At 45.4% G+C, this 23,076-nt stretch overlaps 1 protein-coding gene and 1 non-coding gene across 3 annotated transcripts in view; one reads left to right on the top strand and one right to left on the bottom strand.

The window, feature by feature from the left end:
• RAI14 (retinoic acid induced 14) overlaps positions 1–22,017 on the top strand; it is a 178,149-nt gene extending 156,132 nt beyond the window's left edge. For both annotated transcript variants that reach the window (XM_038743770.1, XM_038743769.1), the window contains 7 exons: positions 167–253; positions 3,916–3,973; positions 4,905–5,023; positions 9,168–10,700; positions 14,434–14,583; positions 18,808–18,873; positions 20,053–22,017. In XM_038743770.1, the coding sequence (XP_038599698.1) occupies positions 167–253; positions 3,916–3,973; positions 4,905–5,023; positions 9,168–10,700; positions 14,434–14,583; positions 18,808–18,873; positions 20,053–20,130 (2,091 nt within the window). In that variant the 3' untranslated portion in view covers positions 20,131–22,017. The remainder of the gene's footprint in view (positions 1–166; positions 254–3,915; positions 3,974–4,904; positions 5,024–9,167; positions 10,701–14,433; positions 14,584–18,807; positions 18,874–20,052) is intronic.
• Positions 13,855–13,992, bottom strand: LOC119926366. The gene has a single exon (XR_005450248.1). It is a non-coding gene; the product is annotated as a small nucleolar RNA SNORA7 (small nucleolar RNA).
• Positions 22,018–23,076: the final 1,059 nt, after the last annotated feature.

Raw genomic sequence — 23,076 nt, 5'->3', positions numbered from 1 at the left:
CAGAAAAATTGTATTACATCTACTGTGTTGTCAACACTGTATGAGTAATTAAGGAAGTTTAGCCCTGAGCTGTGAGTTGCTTGTCTACCTAAATGGAAGATGCTGGGAGAGGTCTTCTGTATTGGTGGTTTTGCCTACATCGGTTGTTTTGTGCTTGTTTTACCAGTTAAGTGATGTCTCCTCTCCACGCTCAATTACCTCAACTCCAGTGTCTGGCAAAGAGTCAGCTTTCTTCTCAGAAACTCCATTCAAGGTATTCCCCTTGTTTTCACTTATTTATTAACTGTTGTGTCACTGAGTAGTCTTTGTTTGTTAGGGTAAATGGAGGTTAAATGGGAATGTTAAGTGGATTTAAGCAACAAAGGTAATGGGAGTATAAATTACACTTTTTGCCCCTTACTACACATCTGTACTTACCATGGGGAGGCCTGATTGTGAGAAAAATGCTGATTTATTACAGTGTGGGCTCTAGTCTCTTCATACTGCACTGTTTGACAAAAGACTTAAAAGAGAAAAGTAAACCTGAAGTAAGGAAAAGAAGCTCTTTTTTTTTGGGTTTTTTATGGTATTTGTTAAGCGCTTACTATATAACAAGCACTGTTCGAAGCACTGGGGGAGATACAAGCTAATCAGGTTGGATTTCCCTGTCCCCTTATGGGACTCATAGTCTTAGTTGGGGGTAGGAAGATTTAATCCCCATTTTAGAGATGAGGAAACAGAGGCACAGTGAAGTTAAGTGACCCGTCCAAGGTCACACAGCAGACAAGTGACAAGATTAGAACCCAGGTCCTCTTACTCCCAGGCTCTTTCCACTAGGCCATACTACTTCTTGATGTTGTAACATTTTCTAGACTGCAAGTCCACAGTGGTCAGGCAACATGTCTACTAAGTGTGCCATATTTTACTCTCCCAAGTGCTTAATACAGTGCACTGAACACAGTTAAGCACTCAAGTACAATAGATTGATAAAATAGTACTCTATTTTCTCCAAAAGTGGCTGGACTTAAAGGCAAACATGCTTGCCATAGCTTAATAATGCTGAAGAAAAAGAAAATATATGATGATTTGGGGGGTTGTGTTTTTTTGTTTTTATTTTGTTGTTTTTTTTCCAAAAATGAACCCCTCGATTTAACTGTGGGTATTTGCTGACAGTCACCTTGTGATAAACATCTCAAGTTGGCCGAATCTGGAGGCAAGAGGTCATTCTTCTCTATTACTTCAGGAAGTGACAGTCTTATTTGACACTGCCAGATTATTTTTTTGATAAATGAGCCCATGTAGACTTTTCAAGGACAAAGGGTTAGAGGAAATTATTCTAGGCTCAGTGGTCATTCTGTGCTCATAAGGAAAACTGAGTAGAAGGTTAGAGTTGGGTGCATCTGTTATTTCTAAGGTCCATAGATACTTTTAGATGTTTTTATTGTAATTTTTTTACAGTGGTGTTTTTCCTAAATATTGTTGTTGGACCATCAACACGAGAAGGTAATTCATGATTTGTTTAACAAGTCAGTTAATCAGCAGTTATGACTACCCAGAAAACTTGCCAGAATATGTTCAGTCAAGGCTAGAATGTCCTTAAAAGAGCCTTCCAGTGTAGGACTTGATCCCTTTTGCAGAGAAGCAGTGTGCCTTAGTGGAAAGAGCACGGGCTTGGGGGTTAGAGGACATGGGTTTTAATCCCTGCTCTGCTACTTTTCTGCTGTGTGATCTTGGGCAAGTCACTTCACTTCTCTGTGCCTCAGTTCCCTCATCTATAAAATGGAGATTAAGACTGTAAGCCCCACTTGGGACAACCTGATTTCCTTGTATCTACCTCAGTACTTGGAACCGTGTTTGGCACATAGTAAGCACTTAAAAAATACCATTATTATTATTATTTTGCTTGAAAATGTATTTTCTAAATTCATTGAAAACCAGAAGTATTAGTCATGGTAGTAATAGTATACATTAAGTACTTTGTGTAGAGCACTGTCCTAAGGGCTGGAAGAGAATACACAGATGGGAATTAGACAGGGCTCTCTCCCCCTGGGGGGCTCATAATATAGGAAATGAATACTTTAATGGACTGCATTGTTCCATTTAATTTTTTAAGCCTCCAAAGAGAATAAGGGCTTAAGCAATGCCATATTGGAACAGACAATTGAATCTTCCATCCCAGCATTCTGGCTTCCTGAAGTTTACAAACCCTACACTTTAGAGAAGTACATAGCGAGCGGAAAGAATTCAGGTCTGGGAATCATAGGACATGGGTTCTAATCCCAGTTCCACTACTTCGCTCCTGAGTGAACTTGGGTGAGTCACTTCAGTTCTCTGTGCTTCAGTTCCCTCATCTGCAAAATAGAGATTCAATACCGGTTCTCCATTTTGGTTAGACTATGAGTCCCATGTGAAACCTGATTATCGTATGACACCTGTCCACATATTTTGTTTTGTTGTCTGTCTCCCCCTTCTAGACTGTGAGCCCATTGTTAGGTAGGGACCGTCTCTATATGTTGCCAACTTGTACTTCCCAAGCGCTTAGGACAGTACTCTGCACACAGTAAGCTCTCAATAAATGTGATTGAATGAATGAATGATTATCTCGCATCTTCCCCGGCTTTTAGTACAGTGCTTGACCCATAGTAAGCACTTAACAAATTCCACAATTATCACTGTTACTCAACATCAAATGACAAGACAGCATCACAGACAATGAAGTCCTGGAAAAACTTTAGTCTCCTAAGAGTGAAGCGATGCTTCTTGCAACACAGCTTCACTGGGAGACACATGGGAGAAGGAGAAGCGTCTATCAAGCATTCACTTTGTGTAGTGCACTTTACTAAGCATTTGGGAAGAACAGAATAAAAAAGTGACGCATTCCCTGCCTACAAGAAGCTTTCCCTCTAAAGGGAGACAAAACCATAAAGATATATAAATCCAGAGGGGTCAATAACTGAGTAGACATAGAAAAATGACTACTAAGGGGGGTATAAATAAATTCATCATTGCTAATCTGGCTAAAAGGGTGATATGACTCAAGAATGATCCATCTGGGAAGCATGATAGGTAGAATACCCAAACAGCTATTGTACAGTGAACTAGAAAGGGTTGACTGTAAACAAAGAGGTCAGAAGGAACAATTCAATAAGAAGAAAAATAAAAACTGGAACACGGCTACTGCGAACAGATTAGCATGGCATACTGCAACGTGAAAAAGTGTAGCCTTTCTTAAACAGAATCTCTGAAAGGAAAGTGGGACACAAAGGCAGAGGTAAAAATAGTGGCAAAAACTGTAAACAAACATGACAACACAGCAAAGGACAATTTGAGTGTGTGCATAGTGTGGTCGGGACTGGGGGTCCCCCACATTGGCCTTTTCAGTCACACATTAGGCCCATACATGGATGTCAATCATTCAGTCAATCAGTGTTAATTATTGAGTAATTCCTGGGCACAAAGCCCTGTACTAAGTGCTTGGAAGAGTACAGGCTCCCAAGAAACAGCATGGTGTAGTGCAAAGATAGAGCAAAGGCCTGGGAGACAGAAGGTCACGGGTTCTAATCCAGACTCCACCTCTTGTCTGCTGTGTGATCTTGGGCAAATCACTTTACTACTCTGTGCCTCCATTTCCTCATCTGTAAAATGGGGATTAAGACTGTGAGCCCCATGGACTGTGTCCATCCTGATTAGCTCATATCTATCCCAGCATTTAGCACAGTGCCTGGAACATACTAGGCACATTACAGATACCATTAAAAAGGGCTTGAAGAAGCAGTTCATGTTAAATGTACTACTGCTCTCTCTATAAAATAATTCTAGCCATCTTTTAAATGGTTTCATTGCACCTGAACTTGTGGGAAAAAAAATATCCATAATTTTTTGACTAGGAAAATGTCTTAGAGAATGCTCCCTAAAAGACCCATTTGTTTTTTTCAGCAAGAAGAAGTCAGCTTAATACGAGAAAACAAGGACAGGCTGAGTGATAGCACTGCGGGTAAGATCCCCTGCCTTTGTTCCAGAAACTAGTCCTTATTACATTTCCCCATCTCCAACAACCACCCGCTTCCTCTTGTGCGAGGATTTAGAGACTCAGTTGGAAAATTTAAGGAGAAAGTTTTGAAGTTTAGTTTGAACCTGTTTTGAAGCTTGAGTTCCAACCTGTCTCAGTGACCTTTCTGAATGACCCCCATTGTATATTTTGTGATTAAGGAGGGCCATGCCATCCTATGGTCCTTTAGGCTAAGGGTGGGGCCGAATCATTCATAGTGAGTCCTAGCCACCAGCCCTGTTTAGCACCCAAGGATGAGGAAGTCCCCAGCACTTTGTAGGTTGGGTTGGTGAGTCCCGTGTTGTGAGGAAATTCCTCACTTTTTTCCAGACTTGAAGTGGAGGTTGGACAAGAAATCCCATTTCCCTGCAGCATCCATCAGGCCATGCCAAGTTAAAAAGATGGAGGCTTCCCTAATATCATCCCCCAGCCACTGACAGGAGGGAATCCCAAATCCCCGGAGAAGTCGGAGGGGTCCACAATCGGTCTGGGGCAAATTATAATTCCAAAGTACTCCATCTTGCCCAGAAAAAAATGCAGTCCTTTGGAAACAAAGTGGTCCTTTCGACTCATTAGTGACTATGTCAGGTTGGCAAGTTTCTCTGACTGCTGGTATAAGGCCTCTGTGCTCACCAAGTTTGCTGAAGTCAGATGGTCAGATAGCAAAAATCCAATGAAGCCGGGCTTTGGAGACGAAGCATCATTTTTCTGGGAAGAATCATCTCCACATCCCTAAACTTGAAATATTAGGGTTAGGCTGTGCATTAGCATCTAAGGTAAAGGCACCCCCTCCTATCAATCAGTGGTATTTATCGAGTGCTTACCATGTGCAGAGCACTGTACTGATCATTAAATTAAATTGTTCTACTTTTTAAAGGGGCTGATAGCTTATTGGATGTAAGCTCTGATGCAGACCATCAGGATCTTCTTCTACTGCTGCAAGCAAAAGTTACTTCTCTTACATTGCACAATAAAGAATTACAAGACAAGCTACAGGTGAGCAGGATGTAGAATGGTGTGGAGAATAGAGCACGGGCCTCGGCGTCAAAGTCATGGGTTCTAATCCCAGTTCTGTCACCTGTCTGCTGTGTGACCTTGGACAAGTCATTTAACTTCTCTGTGACTCAGTTACCTCATCTGTAAAATGGGGATTAAGACTGTGAGCCCCATATGGGGCAGGGACTGTGTCCAGCTGACTTCCTCGTACCAGCCCCAGTGCTTAGAACAGTGCTTCGCACATAGGACTTAACAAATACCATTACTTATTATTATACTATCCATCCATTGCAGAGCATGTCCCCAAGTTTGAAACAATTTAGCCCTTGGGACCTTACCTTGAAGCAGCGTGGCTTAACGGAAAGAGCCCGGGCTTGGGCGTCAGAGCTCATGGGTTCTAATCCCGACTCCACCGCTTGTCAGCTGTGTGACTTTGGGCAAGTCACTTAACTTCTCTGTGCCTCAGCTGCCTCATCTGTAAAATGGGGATTAAGACTGTGAGCCTCACGTGGGACAACCTTGTATCTACCCCAGCGCTTAGAACAGTGCTTGGCACATAGTAAGTGCTTAACCAATACCATAATCATTATTATTGTTATCAGGTAAATTCTGTAACTTTCTGTTTTCTTCCCCAAAGAATTCAAATTAGCTCAGTTTTATAACTTTGGTTCTTTAAGCTCCTAACCAGAATAGAGAAGTTAATAATAACTGTGGTATTTCTTAAGTACTTACCATGTGCCCAGCACTGTACTAAGTGCTGGGGTAGATACAAGATAATCAGGTCCTTCATCATCATCATCATCATCAATCGTATTTATTGAGCGCTTACTATGTGCAGAGCACTGTACTAAGCGCTTGGGAAGTACAAATTGGCAACATATAGAGACAGTCCCTACCCAACAGTGGGCTCACAGTCTAAAAGACTTCATGGGGTTCTCCGTCTCAGTAGGAGGGAGAAACAAGTATTGAACCTCTGCTGCGCAGATGAGGAAATTGAAGATTCCCACGGGCAAACAGCAAGTGGTGAGGTGGGATTAGAAACCCAGATCCTATGATTCCCAGGCCGCGACTCTTTCCAGCAGGCTATGCTGATAAACAGAGAGGCTGAACTAGATGCAGTCCAAAAACATGCTTGGAGTGAGCGCTAGAGAAGCTAATCAGCCAGTGCTCACGGTCTTCTTTTTTTTACCGGTCAACTCTGTACTGAATCTGGAATCAACTTTGCATGTCATTGTGAGCAGGGAACATGTCTACCAACCCTGTTACATTATACTCTCCCTAGCACGTAGTACAGTGCTTTGCACACAGTGAGTGCTCAAAGTCTTTTCCCAACCTTTCTCCCAGCTCTTCCCTCCTCTGGACTTCCCTTTGATTGAAGATCCTATTTGGTTCAAGCATCAGTCAGTCGGTAAATGGTATTTATTGAGCACTTATTATGTACAAGGCACTGTACTAAGCACTTGAGAGAGTACAACAAGGTAGACTCTCATTCATTCAATCGTATTTATTGAGCACTTACTGTGTGCAGAGCACTGTACTAAGCGCTTGGGAAGTACAAGTTGGCAACATATAGAGACGGTCCCTACCCAACAGTGGGCTCACAGTCTAGAAGGGGGAGAGAGACAACAAAACAAAACATATCAACAAAATAAAATAAATAGAATAAATATGTACAAGTAAAAAAAATAGAGTAATAAATATGTACAAACATATATACGTTCATTCATTCAGTTGTATTTATTGAGCGCTTACTGCGTGCAGAGCACTGTACTAAGTGCTTGGAAAGCACAAGCTGGCAACATATAGAGACGGTCCCTACCCAACAGCGGGCTCACAGTCTAGAAGGTGGAGACAGACAACAAAACATATTAACAAAATAAAATAAATAGAACAAATATGTACAAGTAAAATAAATAAATAAATAAATAGAGTAATAAATTCATACAAACATATATACATATATACAGGTGCTGTGGGGAAGGGAAGGAGGTAAGGCGGGGGGGATAGAGAGGGGGAGGAGGGGGAGAGGAAGGAGGGGGCTCAGTCTGGGAAGGCCTCCTGGAGGAGGTGAGCTCTCAGTAGGACCTTGAAGGGAGGAAGAGAGCTAGCTTGGCGGATGAATTGACTCAATTCCTGCCCACAAGGAACTTACAATATAGTGAGATTCAGAAGTTTCATAATAATAACTGTGGCATTCGTTAAGTGCTTACTACATGCCAAATACTGTACTAGGTAATGAGATACAAAAAAATTAGGTCAGACACAATCCCTGTCCCAAATGAGTCTCAGGAACCAAATAGAAGGCAGAACAAGTATTTAATCTCCTGAACGTTCTCTGCTCATTCCAAAACATGCACACTCTTTCTGTGATCCTTCTGAACCTGCTAAAATTTTCCCTTCTCAGTTTCCAAAAGATATTTGTATAGAAAAATGATCTGGGCAGCAGAATGAAGTATGGACTGGAGTGGGGAGAGGCAGGAGACAGGAAGGCCAGCAAGGTGGGGTATGAAAAGTGCTTGGAGTAACATGGCAGCAGTTTGGATGGAAAGGAAAGGGCAGATTTTAGTGATGTTGTGAAGGTGGAACTTACAGGATTTAGTGATGGATTGAATACATGGGTCGATAGAGAGAGAGAAGTCAAGGATAACTCCGAGATTCCAGGCTTGTGAGACAGGAAGGATGGTGGTGCCCTTTAGAGTGATGGAAAGTCAGGGGGAGGGCAGGCCTTAGGTGGGAAAATCGAAGTTCTGTTTTAGACACATTAAGTTTGAGGTGACAGTAGGACGTCCAAGTAGAGATGTCTTGAAGGCAGGAGGAAATGCAAGAAGGCAGAGAGGGAGAGAGATCAGCTCTGGAGTTGTGGATTTGGGTATCATCTTCATAGAGGTGGTAGTTGAAGCCATGTGAACTTGGACAACGAGTTCTCCAAGGGAGTGGGAGTAGATGGAGAATAGAAGGGGATCCAGAACTGCACCTTGAGGGACACCCACAGTTAGGGAGTGGGAGACAGGGAGGAGTCTGTGAAAGAAACTGAGATTAAATAGCCAGAGAGATAAAAGGAGAACCAGGAGAGGACAGTGTCAGTGAAGCTGAGGTTGGATAACGTTTCCAGGAAAAGGGGGTGGTCAACAGTCGAAGGCAGCTGAGAAGTCGAGGAGGATTAGGATGGAGGAGAGGCCGTTGGATTTGGCAAGGAGATCATTGTTGATCTTTGAGAGGGTGGTTTCTGTGGAGTGAAGGGGATGGAAGCCAGATTGGAGGGGTTTAAGGAGAGAGCTGGAGGAGAGGAATTTGAGTCAGCGGGTGCAGATGACTTCCTCAAGAAGTTTGGAGAAGAATGGTAGGAGGGAGATGGGGCAATAACTGGAGGGAGCTGTGAGGTCACCTAGGGAGGGTCTTTTTTAGGATAAGGGAGACATGGGCATGTTTGAAAGCAGTGGAGACAAAGCCACTGGAGAGAGAACAATTGAAGATGGCAGTTAGGGAGGGAAGTGTGTGTGGGTGTGTGTGAGGGGCAAGTGTTTTGATAAAGTGTGAAGGAATAGGATCATATGGTGGATTTTGAGAGTAGATAGGAGATCTCAAGAGTTACTGTTGTGCATTTTAGATAATTACCACATAAGTGTGTTTACCTGTAAATAAACACAGCGGTGTACTGTACGAGAGGCAGACCATTCGGCCATTTTCTTGAGAAGATAGCATGTGCAGAGCACTCTACTGGATGTTTACATATTCAGAGCACTGTCCTGAGCACTTAGGAAGCAGTGTGGCTCAGTGGAAAGAGCACGGGCTTTGGAGTCAGAGGTCACGCGTTCAAATCCAGGCTCTGCCATCTGCCAGCTGTGTGACTTTGGGCAAGTCACTTCACTTCTCTGTGCTTCAGTTACCTCAACTGTAAAATGGGGATGAAGACTGTGAGCCCCCCGTGGGACAACCCGATCACCTTGTAACCTCCCCAGCGCTTAGAACAGTGCTTTGCACATAGTAAGCGCTTAATAAATGCCATCATTATTATTATTATTAGGAGGGTACAATGGAGACTCTGTTCCAATCTAATAGAGACGGATCAATTAGTTGTAATTATTTTGCAAATGCAATCCAGTTTCCTGAACTAAATGTCAATGTTGTTACTTATTTCCCACAGAACAAGTCACCAAAAGGGCTAGAAGGAAACCTGAGCATTGATTCCTATCATTCCACCCAAACTGATTTGGAACCCTCGATAGACCGACCAAATGACACCACGACTCCAGAGCCAAGATCACCTAAGCCTGTACTGACCCCTCCTCCGGATAAAGCCACCGGCAGCAGCGAGGTCCAAATCCAGCAGCTACAAGAAATTTTGCAAGATGTTCAAATGAAGCTTGACCAATCTGAAGCGGAGAGAAGGCAGTTGGAGGCCCAGCTCCAGTCTAGAGTCCCAGAATCACTTGGCTTGAATGGCTTAGAGGCGTTAGAAAATAACTCCGATCTGAACAAGAAGTTTAAAGAAACCGAGAGGAAGAGCGAGGAGGCCAGAGACGTGGTTTCAGCTCTACCAAAGCAGATGGAATCAGGCCCTCCCCTGGTAAACAAGGAGGGCCATTCGAAAATGGATGAATTGGGGATGGCACGGGAGGAGATGGAGGGGCTAAAACGAAAGCTTCAGGACGCCTTCGAAGAAAGTGAAAGAAATAAGGAGAAAGTGCGAGAGATGGAGGAGAAACTAGGAGAGAAGGAAAGGAACGTGGTTAATGAAATGTCCGCGAAAGAGTACGAGAAAATGAAGAGTTCCTATGCCTCAATTATCGAGCATATGAACCAGGAGAAGGCTTTTGTGATTGAAAAGTACAAAGAAGCGCAAGAAGAGATCAGAAGGTTGCAAGACACCCTGAAAAGTCAGGTGCCCCAGGAATCCAGCGATGAAACCGGCGAGATGAAAGAAGCAATGAACAGAATGATAGACGAACTCAATAAACAAGTGAGCGAGCTGTCTCACCTCTACAAGGAAGCGCAAGCAGAGCTGGAGGATTACAGGAAGAGGAAGTCGCTAGAGGAGGTGACGTCCGACTACATCCATAAAGAGGAGCACGAGAAGCTGATGCAGGTGAACAACGCGTCCAGAGTTAAAGCGGAAGAGGCGTTGTCAGACATGAAATCCCAGTATGTGAAGGTATTGAATGAAGTGACGCAGCTCAAGCTGTTGGTCGATGCCCAGAAGCAGAACTCTGTGTCCATCACAGAGCACCTGCAGGTGGTGACCGCACTCCGGAGTTCGGCCAAGGAAACGGAGGAGAAGATGGCCGGTCTCAAAGAACAGCTCGCCAACAAGGAAGCCGAAGTGAAAAGCCTCCAGAAAAATCTGTCGGATGAGAAAGCTGCAGTAAGCGACGCGATGGTGCCCCGGGCTTCCTACGAAAAGCTCCGGGTGTCTTTGGAGGGTGAAGTCAGCGTGTTGACTTCCAAGTTGAAGGATTCGCAGAGGGAAAGAGAGAAGACCACTTTAGAGGCCTCTCAGGTGAAAAGTGAGCTCTCCCAGCTCAAAAGGGAAAAGGAAAATGTTCACAGTCTCTTGAAATCTAAGGAGCAGGAGGTGCACGAGCTTCTTCAGAAATGCCAACAGACTCAAGGAGAGCTTACGGAAATGAAGCGGTCTTCAGAGAGCTCTTCAAAACTGGAGGAAGATAAAGATAAAAAGGTGAGTGGTGTTTCGTGAGGCAGCTTGGCAGACGTGGCCTAGAAGTGAAAATTGCAGCAGCCTCCAGGAAGGTTGGCATCCTGTATTCTACTGATAGTAAAATAGTAACACTACTAGTAACAGTAATAGCGGCATTTGTTAAGCACTTACTATGTGCCAAGCACTGGGGTAGATACAGGATAATCGGGTCCCAGCGTGGCTCAGTGGAAAGAGCCCAGGCTTTGGAGTCAGGGGTCAAGGGTTCAAATCCCGGCTCCGCCAGTTGTCAGCTGTGTGGCTTTGGGCAAGTCACTTAACTTCTCTGTTACCTCATCTGTAAAATGGGGATTAAGACTGTGAGCCTCCTGTGGGACAACCTGATCACCTTGTAACCTCCCCAGCGCTTAGAACGGTGCTTTGCACATAGTAAGCGCTTAATAAATGCCGTTGTTATTATTATTGTTATTATTTGGAGTCAGAGGTCATGGGTTCAAACCCCTACCTTGCCAATTGCCAGCTGTGTGACTTTGGACAAGTCACTTCACTTCTCTGTGCCTTAGTTACCTCATCCGTAAAATGGGGATTAAAACTGTGAGCCCCACGTGGGACAACCTGATCACTTTGTAACTCCCCAGTGCTTAGAACAGTGGTTTGCACACAGTTAGCGCTTAATAAATGCCATTATTACATGGGGCTCACAATCTAGGTAGGAGGGAGAACAGGTTCTGAATCTCCAGTTCACAGAGGAGAGAAGTGAGTGCAGAGAAGTTAAGTGACTTGCCCAAGGTCCCACAGCACACTAGTGGCGGAGCCAGCATTAGAACCCAGGTCCTCTGACCCCCAGGCCCATACTCTTTCCACTAGCCATTTCTCAAGAATGAATAGAACTAACATGATTTACAATTGCGCCAAACATAAATCCCTACTGACCCTAGACGGGTTATCAGTCATATTTATTGAGCACGGTACTAAGCAGCTGGGAGAGTGCAATCTAACGGTATGACAGAGTTGGTAGACACATTCCCTGCCCATAACTAGCTTACAGTCTTGAGACCTGCCTGTGTGGTATGGATTAATTCCTCTTAAACCGGCCTGTCAGCGGCTCATCCATCATTAAGTGATTTCCAGTTGTTCAGCGTTCCGAAGTTGACTCTCTCTACAACTGTTACCGTGGGAGCTCAGCTAGCGTCCGAGAGTAGAAGCAAACTCTCAAACCGATAAACTTTCCCTGACTCAGCCAAAATCCCAAACTCCAACACTAGTTAGGAGTCTGCCGGATTCTTCGCCTGCAGGGAAGCCTGCAAACCCTCAGCTTCATCCCTTTCCTCCAGACCCCAGGCCCTCCACAATGACCCCTGAGCCCTCATTCTTAAAAGTGGACACAGAGCGGCAGGGAAGGAGGAGGAGATTTGCTGCCGAGACTAGGAAACGTGGCTGGAACCCGCACAAAGAAAGACAAGGGGGAGCAGAAGAACAGGATAGCTCTCATCCTGCACCCGCTTTTCCCATCCGTAATGATTAACCTCTGCCCTTCAAACTTCCAAATGTAAACTGTGGGATGTGGCATTCAAACCTAACATTCCACAGTTGGGGCTATTTTCTTTGAGAAGATGGACTGTTCCTCTCTCTCAAACGCAGTGAGAGATTAACAAAATTTACAGGGGCTGTTGTCTGTGTTTATGGCTTTGTTCCAGAGTCCATCCCTTACTCCACTGCCATTTGACCATGGGCAAGTAACCTAACAAAGTCAGCAAATTGAACATAATTGAATTTTCCTTGGCCATAAGCTTGTTGTCTCTAGACTGTAAGCTCAACGTGGGCAGGGAATGTGACTGTTACATTGTTGTGTTGTACTCTTCCAAGCGCTCAGTACAGTGTCCTGTACACAGTAAGCGCTTAATAAATACAACTGACTGACCCCATTATTTATCACTTTCACGCCGCATTTTTCCTTAAAGAGGACTGAGTCAGTGCTGCGGTAAACCTACCGATGTCCAAATTTCATTTTCGGTTCACATTTTGAACTAGATCAAAAATCAATCAATCAGTGACATTTATTAAGTGCTTACTGTGAGCAGGGTACTGTACTAAGCATTTGGGAGAAGACGAAGAAACAGATTTCCGATGTCCTGAGCACCCTGGATCCCTTCCCGCACCAGGAACCACTTCCCGGGTTCCAATCTACCAGACCCAGGTTCTTCCATATTTCCAAAGCCCTGCTGAAAATTCTTCCCCAGCTCCCCCCAGCTCTTGTGTATCCACAGAACCCCCTAGCATTTGTGTACCCACACCCCTATACACCCCACAGCCCCCCCACACCCTGCACTTTTAATAATAATAATAATAATAATAATAATAATAATTGCAGAATTAGACAAGTGCTTACTTTGTGCAAGCACTGCACTAAGCCCTGGGATAAATACAGGATAATCAGGTCGGACACAGTACCTGTACCACAAAGGGCTCACAATTCAGGAGGGAAAACAGGTATTTTATCCCCACCTTACAGATGAGGAAACTGAGGCCCAGAGAAGTTAAGTGACTCCCTCAAGGTTACACAGCAGCCGGTGGTGGAACTGGAATTAGGACCCAGGTCGCCTGACTCCGAGGCCCATGCTCCGTCTACTAGGCCCCTCGACTTCTCTAGATACTTGGGTATCTGTCGATATACATGCTCCATTTTTAAATTAATTCATTCATTTCTCCTGAAGTTTTCCCTCCTCGTCCCACTGAATGTATATCGTTGGTGTGTGTTTTAGACTGTGAGCCCACTGTTGGGTAGGGACTGTCTCTATATGTTGCCAATTTGTACTTCCCAAGCGCTTAGTACAGTGCTCTGCACATAGTAAGCGCTCAATAAATACGATTGATTGATTGATTGATTGATTGATTGGTGGCTGCCTCTCTTCCCATTAGCTGTTCAGTTTCTCTTGGGCAGGGCCATACCCTATTCGTCTTATGCCATCGAGTCGATTACATCCCATAGCGATACCACAGACGCATCTTCCCCAGAATGCCCCACCCTCCATTTCCAATTGTTCTGGTAGTGTATCCATACAATTTTCTGGGTGAAAATATGGAAGTGGTTCACCACCGCCGCCTTCCTCGCAGTAAACTCGAGTCTCCTCCCTCGACTCTCTCCCATGTCTCTGCTGCCCAGCGTGGGTGAGTTTTGACTTGTAGCAGATTGCCATCCGCTCCCTAGCCGCTGCCCAAGCTAGGAATGGAATGGAAATGCCTCTGCTTGACTCTCCCTCCCGTAGTCGAGACCGGCAGAGTATTGGAAACTCTCCAGGTGTGACCCTAAGAGGGGACGATACCTTATCCTTTTATTACATTCTCCCAAGCTCTCCGTTCAGTTATATGGACACAGCAGGCTCTCATTCATTCATCCGTAGCGTTTACTGAGAAGTGGCATGGCGTAGCACTGGCCTGGGAATCAGGTTCTTATCCCGGCTCCACCATTTGTCTGCTGTGTGACCCTGGGCAAGTCATTTCACCTCCCTAGGCCTCAGTTACCTCATCTGTAAAATGGGGATTGAGACCGTGCCCTATGTGGGCCAGGGACTGTGTCCAACCCAATTTGCTTGTATCCATCCCAGCACTTTCTACGGTGCCTGGAACACAGTAAGCGCTTAACAAATACCATATTATTATTGTTGTTCCTGAGAGCAGCTTTGCAAAAAGGAAGAGGTCAGGAAAATATTTTTAACCTATCTTTGCAGTTTTATATGGTCTCTTTATTTCCGATTAGATAAATGAGATGTCAAAGGAAGTGATCAAGTTAAAGGAAGCCTTGAACAGCCTTTCTCAGCTGTCCTATTCAACAAGCACCCCCAAGAGGCAAAGTCAGCTGCTCGACGCTCTACAGCAGCAGGTGAAACAACTGCAGAATCAGCTAGCGGTAAGTACCGACCTGCTTCTCTCTCTGTCTCAGCGTGGCATAGTGGAAAGAGCACGGGCTTTGGAGTCAGAGGTCATGGGTTCAAATCCCGGCTCCACCAATTGTCAGCTGTGTGACTTGGGCAAGTCACTTAACCTCTCTGTGCCTCAGTTACCTCATCTGTAAAATGGGGATTAAGTCTGTGAGCCCCACGTGGGACAACCTAATCACCTTGTATCCCCCCAGCGCTTAGAACAGTGCTTTGCACATAGTAAGCGCTTCGTAAATGCCATTATTATTATTATTATTATTATTAGGAGGGTTAACGGCTCAGCAGATTAAATTAACGCCAACTGAGACTGAGAATCAAGTGGACTTCAGCCATTTTGGGAGTGGTGGCCGAGGTGGAGCCGCAAGGAGTTAGCTGAACTCTCTCCCCTTTCCTATCCGACAGACTGCGGCTCTCCTCATCTTCGAAGCTTTACTGAAATCATATCTCCCCCAGGAAGCCTTCCCTGACTAACCTCTCGCCTCCCCGTCCTATTCTCCCTCCCTTCTGCATCACCTATGCAATTGGGTCCTTACCCCATCCCCTCAGCACTCATGTACATATCCTATACTCTGCTGCTTCCCCTGTCTGTAATTTATTTTAATATATAATAGTGTCTTCTCCCACTAGATTCCAAGCTCCTTGAGGTCAAGAGATCATGTCCACCTATTCTAGTGTACTCTCCCAGCTGCTTAAGTACAGTGCTCTGTACACAGTAAGCACTCAATAAATCCCATTGATTGACATCCTGAAGGAGTTGGGGAAGAAGGGAAATAAACTACAAACCTGATAACAGGCTGTTTATTCACCCCAACCCCTCAGCTCTCAGCAGATCACTCCCCATTTTGGGAACTGCTTCCCTGGGCACTGCCACCTGGGCACAGCCGCCCTGTCAACAAGTGCTCTTACGAAAGGCTATGGTACCCTGCCACCACGTCACCATAGAGACGACTGTACCCAGGATCTTGCTTCTAGGCTCAGCCTCTGAGTTCTTCTCCTAGAGTCCTAAGAAATCCCTTCATCACCCGTCTGGTTCTCAATCCCAGTTTGTCAAATCGTTTGAAACTCTCCCAGGCAGGTCAGTGATGAGCCTGGTCCAGGGTTGCCTCAGACTGGCTGCGGGAGACAGTCGAGTCTGGGGCTCGTCTACCCCTGCTCTCATCTCCTCCAGTCAAAACCACCACTTGCCTGTTTAACAAGGATTTGTATTGATCGCCCTGGCTTCACTCTGCATGTGTCTCCCCGTCGGACTCTGCATTGAGCAGAAACTTGGTTTAAAAGTACTCACTCAGCTGTCTCCCTGTTACCCACTCTCTTCTCCCACTAACCATATCATCGCTCATGCTTCATTATTTCAAGCAACCTACTTCTCACGCCTCATTTGGTCTCTTCTGTCGCAGCCTAGAACTCCCTCCCCACTCATATCTGGCAGACTACTGCTCTCTCCATCTTCAAAGCCTCTCTGACATCACAGCTCCTCCAGGAGGCCTTCCCACGGGCTGGGGAGTCAGAGGTCATGGGTTCAAATCCCTGCACTGCCAATTGTCAGCTGTGTGACTTTGGGCAGGTCACTTCACTTCTCTGTGCCTCAGTTCCCTCATCTGTAAAATGGGGATTAGGACTGTGAGCCCCCCATGGGACAACCCAATCACCTTGTAACCTCCCCAGTGCTCAGAACAGTGCTTTGCACATAGTAAGCGCTTAATAAATACCATCAAAAAAACAAAATTCTAACCTCTCCACCACATAGCCCCATATTTTGCCCCTTGTATGTACTTACATACTTACAACCCCCTGTAGCACTTATGTACATGTTTTAGGCACCCTTATTATGTCCTCCTATCTGGAACTTATTTCATTCATTCAATCGTATTTATTGAGCACTTACTTTGTGCAGAGCACTGTACTAAGCGCTTGGGAAGTAGTAAACTCCTTGATGACAAGGACTGTGTCTTTTACTTTAACTTTATTCTCCCAATCACTTAAAATAGTGTTTTACCCACCATATGAACTCAGTAAATTATAATAATAATTCTGGTACTTGTTTAGGCTCTTTCTATGTGCCAAGCGCTAGGATAGATACAAGTTAATCAGGTTGGAGACAGTCCCTGTCCCACCTGGGGTTCACAGCCTTAATCCCCATTTGACAGATGAGATAACTGAGGCCCAGGGAATTGGCCAAGTTTACACAGCATGAGATTAAAACTCATGACCTTTCGACTCCTAGGCCCATGCTGTATCCACAATACCGTAATAATAATAATAATAATAATAATGGCATTTGTTAAGCGCTTACTATGTGCAAAGCACTGTTCTAAGCGCTGGGGAGGATACAAGGTGATCAGTTTGTCCCACGTGGGGCTCACAGTTTAATCCCCATTTTACAGATGAGGTAACTGAGACACAGAGAAGTGACGTGACTTGTCCAAGGACATACAGCTGACAATTGGCAGAGCTGGGATTTGAACCCATGACCTCTGGCTCCCAAGCCCGGGCTCTTTCCATTGAGCCACGCTGCTGCTCTACTGTGGAAGACGTTCATCTGACGTACTTGCTATTGACCTTTTAGACTGTGAGCCCACTGTTGGGTAGGGACTGTCTCTATATGTTGCCAATTTGTACTTCCCAAGCGCTTAGTACAGTGCTCTGCACATAGTAAGCGCTCAATAAATACGATGATGATGATGATGATGATATGTTGCCAACTTGTACTTCCCAAGCGCTTAGTACAGTGCTCTGCACACAGTAAGTGCTCAATAAATATGATTGATGTTGATGATGATGATGATATGTTGCCAACTTGTACTTCCCAAGAGCTTAGTACAGTGCTCTGCACACAGTAAGTGCTCAATAAATATGATTGATGATGATGATGATGACCGATTGATTCACCTGGGCAGATGTAGAAACTGGCACACTGTAGCCTTGCAGAGGAGCACTAAAGATGTACCCACCCACTCCGTCCACTCATGGGAATATCCAAACCCCAGTAGAGTTGACTTTCGGTTGGAAGATGATATTGCTGATGGCGAAATTGTCTCCAAGAGTGAGAGAGGATCTCCTGCTTACTGTGCCCATGAAAATTCAGTAGGGTACCGTTTGTGGTCCCTTGCCATTTAAGGTTGGGCATTGCTCAGACCCCAAATGTGCTGTTAGACGGCACTGCTGCCTCTCTCTTCACATGGTCAGACCAGGGCTGACTCTGTCACCAGTTTAGATATTAGGGCGGGGAGTGGAGGGGAAAGGTCTGCCCTACCACCTCACCTAGCTTCCTTTTCCATCTGCCCAGCATCGGTTATACCTTAGGCCTGAACCAAGAAAGGAATTGGATAATTGGAAGGTCGCTTTTCTGGATGGTAAAAGAAAGAGCACATTCTTTCCGCTGATGGTGTCCAATGTGATTATCTTGTGTCTGCTCCAGCACTTAGTACAGTCCTTGGCACAGGGTAACAAATACCCTAATTATTATTGTTATTCTTAGAATAGAGCAGAGCCTGTTGGCTAGCTAGAGGCAGGTGGAGTGACTCTCATTCATAAGCCTTGTACATATTTACTATTCTACTCATTTTAAAGCCCGGGCTTGGGAGTCAGAGGTCATGGGTTCTACTCCTGGCTCCGCCACTTGTCGGCTGTATGACTTTGGGCCAGTCACTTAACTTCTCTGTGCCTCAGTTACCTCATCTGTAAAATGGGGATTAAGATTGTGAGCCCCATGTGGGACAACCTGATCACCTTGTATCCCCCCAGCACTTAGAACAGTGCTTTGCACATAGTAAGCGCTTAACAAATACCATCATTATTATTATTATTATCAAATACCATCATCATCATCATTTTGCTAATGATGTGCATCTAGCTTTATTTCTATTTGTTCTGACGATTTGACACCTGTCCACGTTTTGTTTTTTTGTCCATCTCCCCCTTCTAGACTGTGAGCCCGTTGTTGGATAGGGACCGTCCATATGTGTTGCCAACTTGTACTTCCCAAGCGCTTAGTACAGTGCTCTGCACACAGTAAGTGCTCAATAAATATGATTGAATGAATGAATAAGCCTCTTGGTCACCAAGAGGTGCACTAACCACTGACATCAAAAGCTAGCAGGGCATCTGAGCCAGAGATAGAATCAGGCTCTCTGAAGCTTTCCTTCTCTTAATGTCTTTGTGCTCCCTTCATTGTGTCCTTTGGATCATTTTAGGAAACCAAGAAGCAGCACCAGGAGATTGTATCAGTTTACAGAATGCATCTTCTCTATGCCGTTCAGGTACAGTAGCCTTCTATGGAAACCCAGAACATCTCTCTTGTATCTACCACAGTGCTTAGTATATAGTAAGTGCTTAATAAACACCGTGACTGAAGGAAAATGGCCTGAATCTCTACCCTGCCAAAGAAATTGCCGTTTAATTTGGCTCAGGTCCAAGTGAGGGTTCAGCTAAACGTAATGGCATCACATGCCCTTTGCTTCCTGCTAAATCAAACTGAAGTCGATCAGCTTTCAGGGTTTTTTGGGAGAACACGAGGGGCTGCAGACTGGGTCTTGGAAGTCTACTAGGTGGATTCTGTTCCCAGCCGCCCCCAGAGCCAGCTTTGGGGGGCCGAGGGAAGACAGGAGGAATATGAGGCCTAAGTCTCCAAGTCCTAGAAGTAGCCCCCCAAACCCTCCAACCCTGTCAGTCGGGGATACCAAACCCTAATGGAGGAGAAGGTCCGCAGCTCTCTGTGCAGAGTGGGCTAGTTAAAGCTGCCCATCCTGCCCAGGGAGGTCCAGGGGCGGTCGGGGGGATTCTTCCCTTGTCTCGACAGAACAGCCCTGTTCCTCAGAGCTGGAAGTGGAGCATTCTGCTGACCGACTGAGGTTTCCCACCCACCCCGGGACCCAGCACTCCCCTCCCCATTTTACCTCTGCCGGGTTTCAGATCATGTAGAGGCTCCTCTCAACTCCTAGCCCTGCCAGAGACTCTGTCAGTTGCCAAGGTGCCCTTTCACTTTCCCCATCTTTTCTCCCTCTCTTCCCCTCTCCCTCTTTGCCTTATCTTTGCCTTATATGTTGCCAACTTGTACTTCCCAAGCGCTTAGTACAGTGTTCTGCACACAGTAAGCGCTCAATAAATACGATTGATTGATTGATCTTTTCTCACAAGCCCCCATGACCCCATCAGTTCTGCATATCCAAGGCACCCCCGAGCCTTAATCTGGACCTGATCCCACCACTACCTTCCCACAGCGCTGAGGACAAATCCCCCGAATCCCACCCTACCCCAGTTTCCCCTGTGTAAATCAGAGTGGTGAGGTTCGCCCCCTCTGCTTTGTGGAGTAACGAGGAACCAGTAGTTTAGACTACATCTCCAGAGAAGGAGCGGTGTTTGCATCTGTTTTTGTTCAGCTACGTTGTTCATTCACGTTGTTTGTCGCTGACTTGCTTTCTTGTTTTTCTGTCACCTAGGGTCAGATGGATGAAGATGTCCAGAAGGTTCTGAAACAGATCCTCACCATGTGCAAGACTCAGTCCCAAAAGAAGTGAAACCCTCTCCCAGGTGTCCTGGAGCTAGGGAGTTTCCCAGATTTGCCTTAAAACACAAGTTGTAGTCGGCAACCACTGCCATTTGTCCTGTTCTCGGCAATGCACTATGAGCTAACAATAGCACTAACAGCGTCTCCCTTCTTCACTAAGGCCCATGAGGACTGGCCCGTGGCGGAACCGGTCTGTGGGTCCTGAGAGGTGACCGGGCCGTCCCTCCTCCTCTCCTCACAATCTCGAACCTGGATCCCATGACCCGCCAGCACTGCGGGTCCAGGTGGCCATCCTGAGTCCGGATCTGCCTGGCCGAAGGCTTCAAAGAGTATTTTTTGGGGGTTGTGAGGTCCAGCCAAGGGAGGTTCTGGCTTCAGTCTGCTCCGCATCCTGCCTGGGGTTCAGGGCCCACTATTCTGATCCCTGGCTTGGTTCTTCCTCACATCTCCCCCCTTCCCCTTTCCATGTTCCGCACCTCAGCTCCTAGGCTGTGTTTCTCCTGAAGGGGATGTAGAAGGAGACGGTCCCTGCCCCTGGTTACTGGATCCACCCTCCCATCGCTCATCACTCCCCTCTCCCCCCTCCATCTCTCCCCCAGTGGAGTAAGCACAACAGGTTTCCAAGTTGGGTTACAGTCTCCCTTCCGAGCTGCATCTCCCCACACCCCCACCATTCAGCCCGGCAGTCAGAGAATTGGGAACGATTATAATCACGGTTAAAATCCGGGTTACAGGCCGAATGGGGTTGGGTGGTTTTTTAAGCAAAACTATGAAAAATTGTGAACTTTCTATGCAAGCTTGCCTACTACTGTTAATCCGCGAAGCTCAGGAAATTCAAATACACAATTTTCAAACAAGGGATTACAGTGAACAGAGTGTTTACAGCTAAAAGAAATGCCTCATAGTCCCTCACCTCACTTTTGTAAAAAATCTTTTTCCTCCCTTTATATTTTTATTGGCCCTTTCATTTTTTTTTGTACCTAACCATTTACTACAGAAAGTTTGCATTAAGCTATATTAGCAAAATCTTTTAGGTAACCATGTTTTAGACTTAAGAAAAATACCTTGACCCAAAGCACTCAGCTGTAGTGAAGTGTAATAAATGAGAAGAGTCTGCATCATATACCACAGGGGCAGTTTTTCAGAAGATAGCGACAGGTAATTCTCTTTGAACAGTCTAACTATGCCAATATTTCTGCCCACTGTCCATAGGGAGAACGAACTGTCATTGCCCACTAATTTTTAAACCTTGAAGCGAGAATTGACACCGTCCTAAACATGGTATAGTTACGGTGCTGAACAGAGCCTTATAGTTAGCCACTACATTTAAAGGTTAAAAAAACCCTTCTTTTAACTAGCTTGCTGCTTCCCTTATGGTTTTGACCTTGTCGGAGGAGATAAATCCAGTTCTGTAAATCTTCAGGGTTATTAGCACCTGAAGTGTTTGCCTGTTTTAACAGTGTCTGCACTGCTTCGGGCTGCTTGGACTCCAAGTCTCTATTCTCTCTATCAGATGATATCCAACGGTGTCAAAGCAAAATGGCTTGAAAACTTTGCAGTGGAGTAGCCTTGGTGTTACTGTTCTCAATTTGGTTAATTCCGTGTCCTTTCTGGTTAGCCAGTTGTGAAAATGCTCCCAAGAAATACGAAAGGACATTTTGTTGCAGCACTTAAAATGCATAACCCCCCCTCCGAAAAAAGAAATCCAGCATGCACATGCTACAGAGAATAAAACTTGAGACGTTTTGTAGGTTGCCTGACGAATCTAGTCTTTTATCATTTTTCATTATGCATATTTATTACAAGTATCCTGGTTAATTATTGAAACGTTATACACTATACTCTAGCCTTTCGTGTTTGTAATTTACAAAATTTTATTCAGAAAATAAACTTTGGTCCCCTTTTTTTTTTCATTTCTGCCCTTTAGCGTACTCCTCAACTGGTGGATTTGATGTTGAGTTACAGCTCATCTCTGATCAGCAAAGCAATATTTGGTTGGCCTTGCCTGTACTGCCGGTCCTTCTTGAAATCGTGCAAACCTGGCTCTCTTCTCTTACCGTTTAATCCCTAGATCGGCAATCTGCTACCTCTTTGGGCAAAAGAGCCAAAGCTCTTTTGAGAAGCAGCATGGCGTAGTGGCTACAGCACAGATCTGGTGTCATAAGGCCATGGGTTCTAATCCTGGCTCCACCACTTGTCTGGTGGGTGACCCTGGGTAAGACACTTCACTTCTCTGTGCCTCAGTTACCTCTGTGAGTCCCACGTGGGACAGGGACTGTGTCCAACCCGATTTACTTGTATCCACCACAATTATTATTATTATTGTTACTAATAATAATAATAATAAAATTCTAGTGGTTGGTGGGCAAAGTGCCAACGAGACCATTGAAACAGAAGAGGGGAGTTGAGGGGAGGAAGAGGGAGCTTGATGGTCACTCAGGCCAATCTCACACATACCATAGGGACGTGGAGGGAAGCCTCATTCCCGGGACATTCTCCCTAAAGGAAAGCCAATCTGGTTAGCAACGAAGCATCTAGCTTAGTGGTCCCACATGGAGCACTGCCAGTCACAGGGGAGGATTGGGAAAAATCACCGGAATTAGTTAATTGAGAAGTTGGGACCGGGGGATCCTGGAGATAGGACGCAGGAGCAAAGGTTCTCCTAGTTGGGATCCAAAGGCTAGGATCCCTGGAAAGGGAAACTCTCCCCAGCAGAGTGTATGTGTGAGGGGGAGAATAGAATGTAGATTCTACACTGTAAACTCATCCCTCTAGACTGTATGCTCATTGTGGGCAGGCAATGTGTCTGCTTATTGTATTGTACTTTCCCAAGTGCTTAGTACTGCACACAGTAAGCACTCATTAAATACTATTGAATGAATGAAAACAATTGTGTGGGTAGACAACAGTTTCATGCTGACATCCAAAGAATGTGGAGGGGCGTCAACGTGAATCT

This window comes from Tachyglossus aculeatus, chromosome 3 (assembly GCF_015852505.1).
Source record: "Tachyglossus aculeatus isolate mTacAcu1 chromosome 3, mTacAcu1.pri, whole genome shotgun sequence".
Taxonomy (NCBI): domain Eukaryota; kingdom Metazoa; phylum Chordata; class Mammalia; order Monotremata; family Tachyglossidae; genus Tachyglossus; species Tachyglossus aculeatus.
Note: the sequence above shows the minus strand (reverse complement) of the source record. Positions and strands in the feature narration are given on the sequence as shown.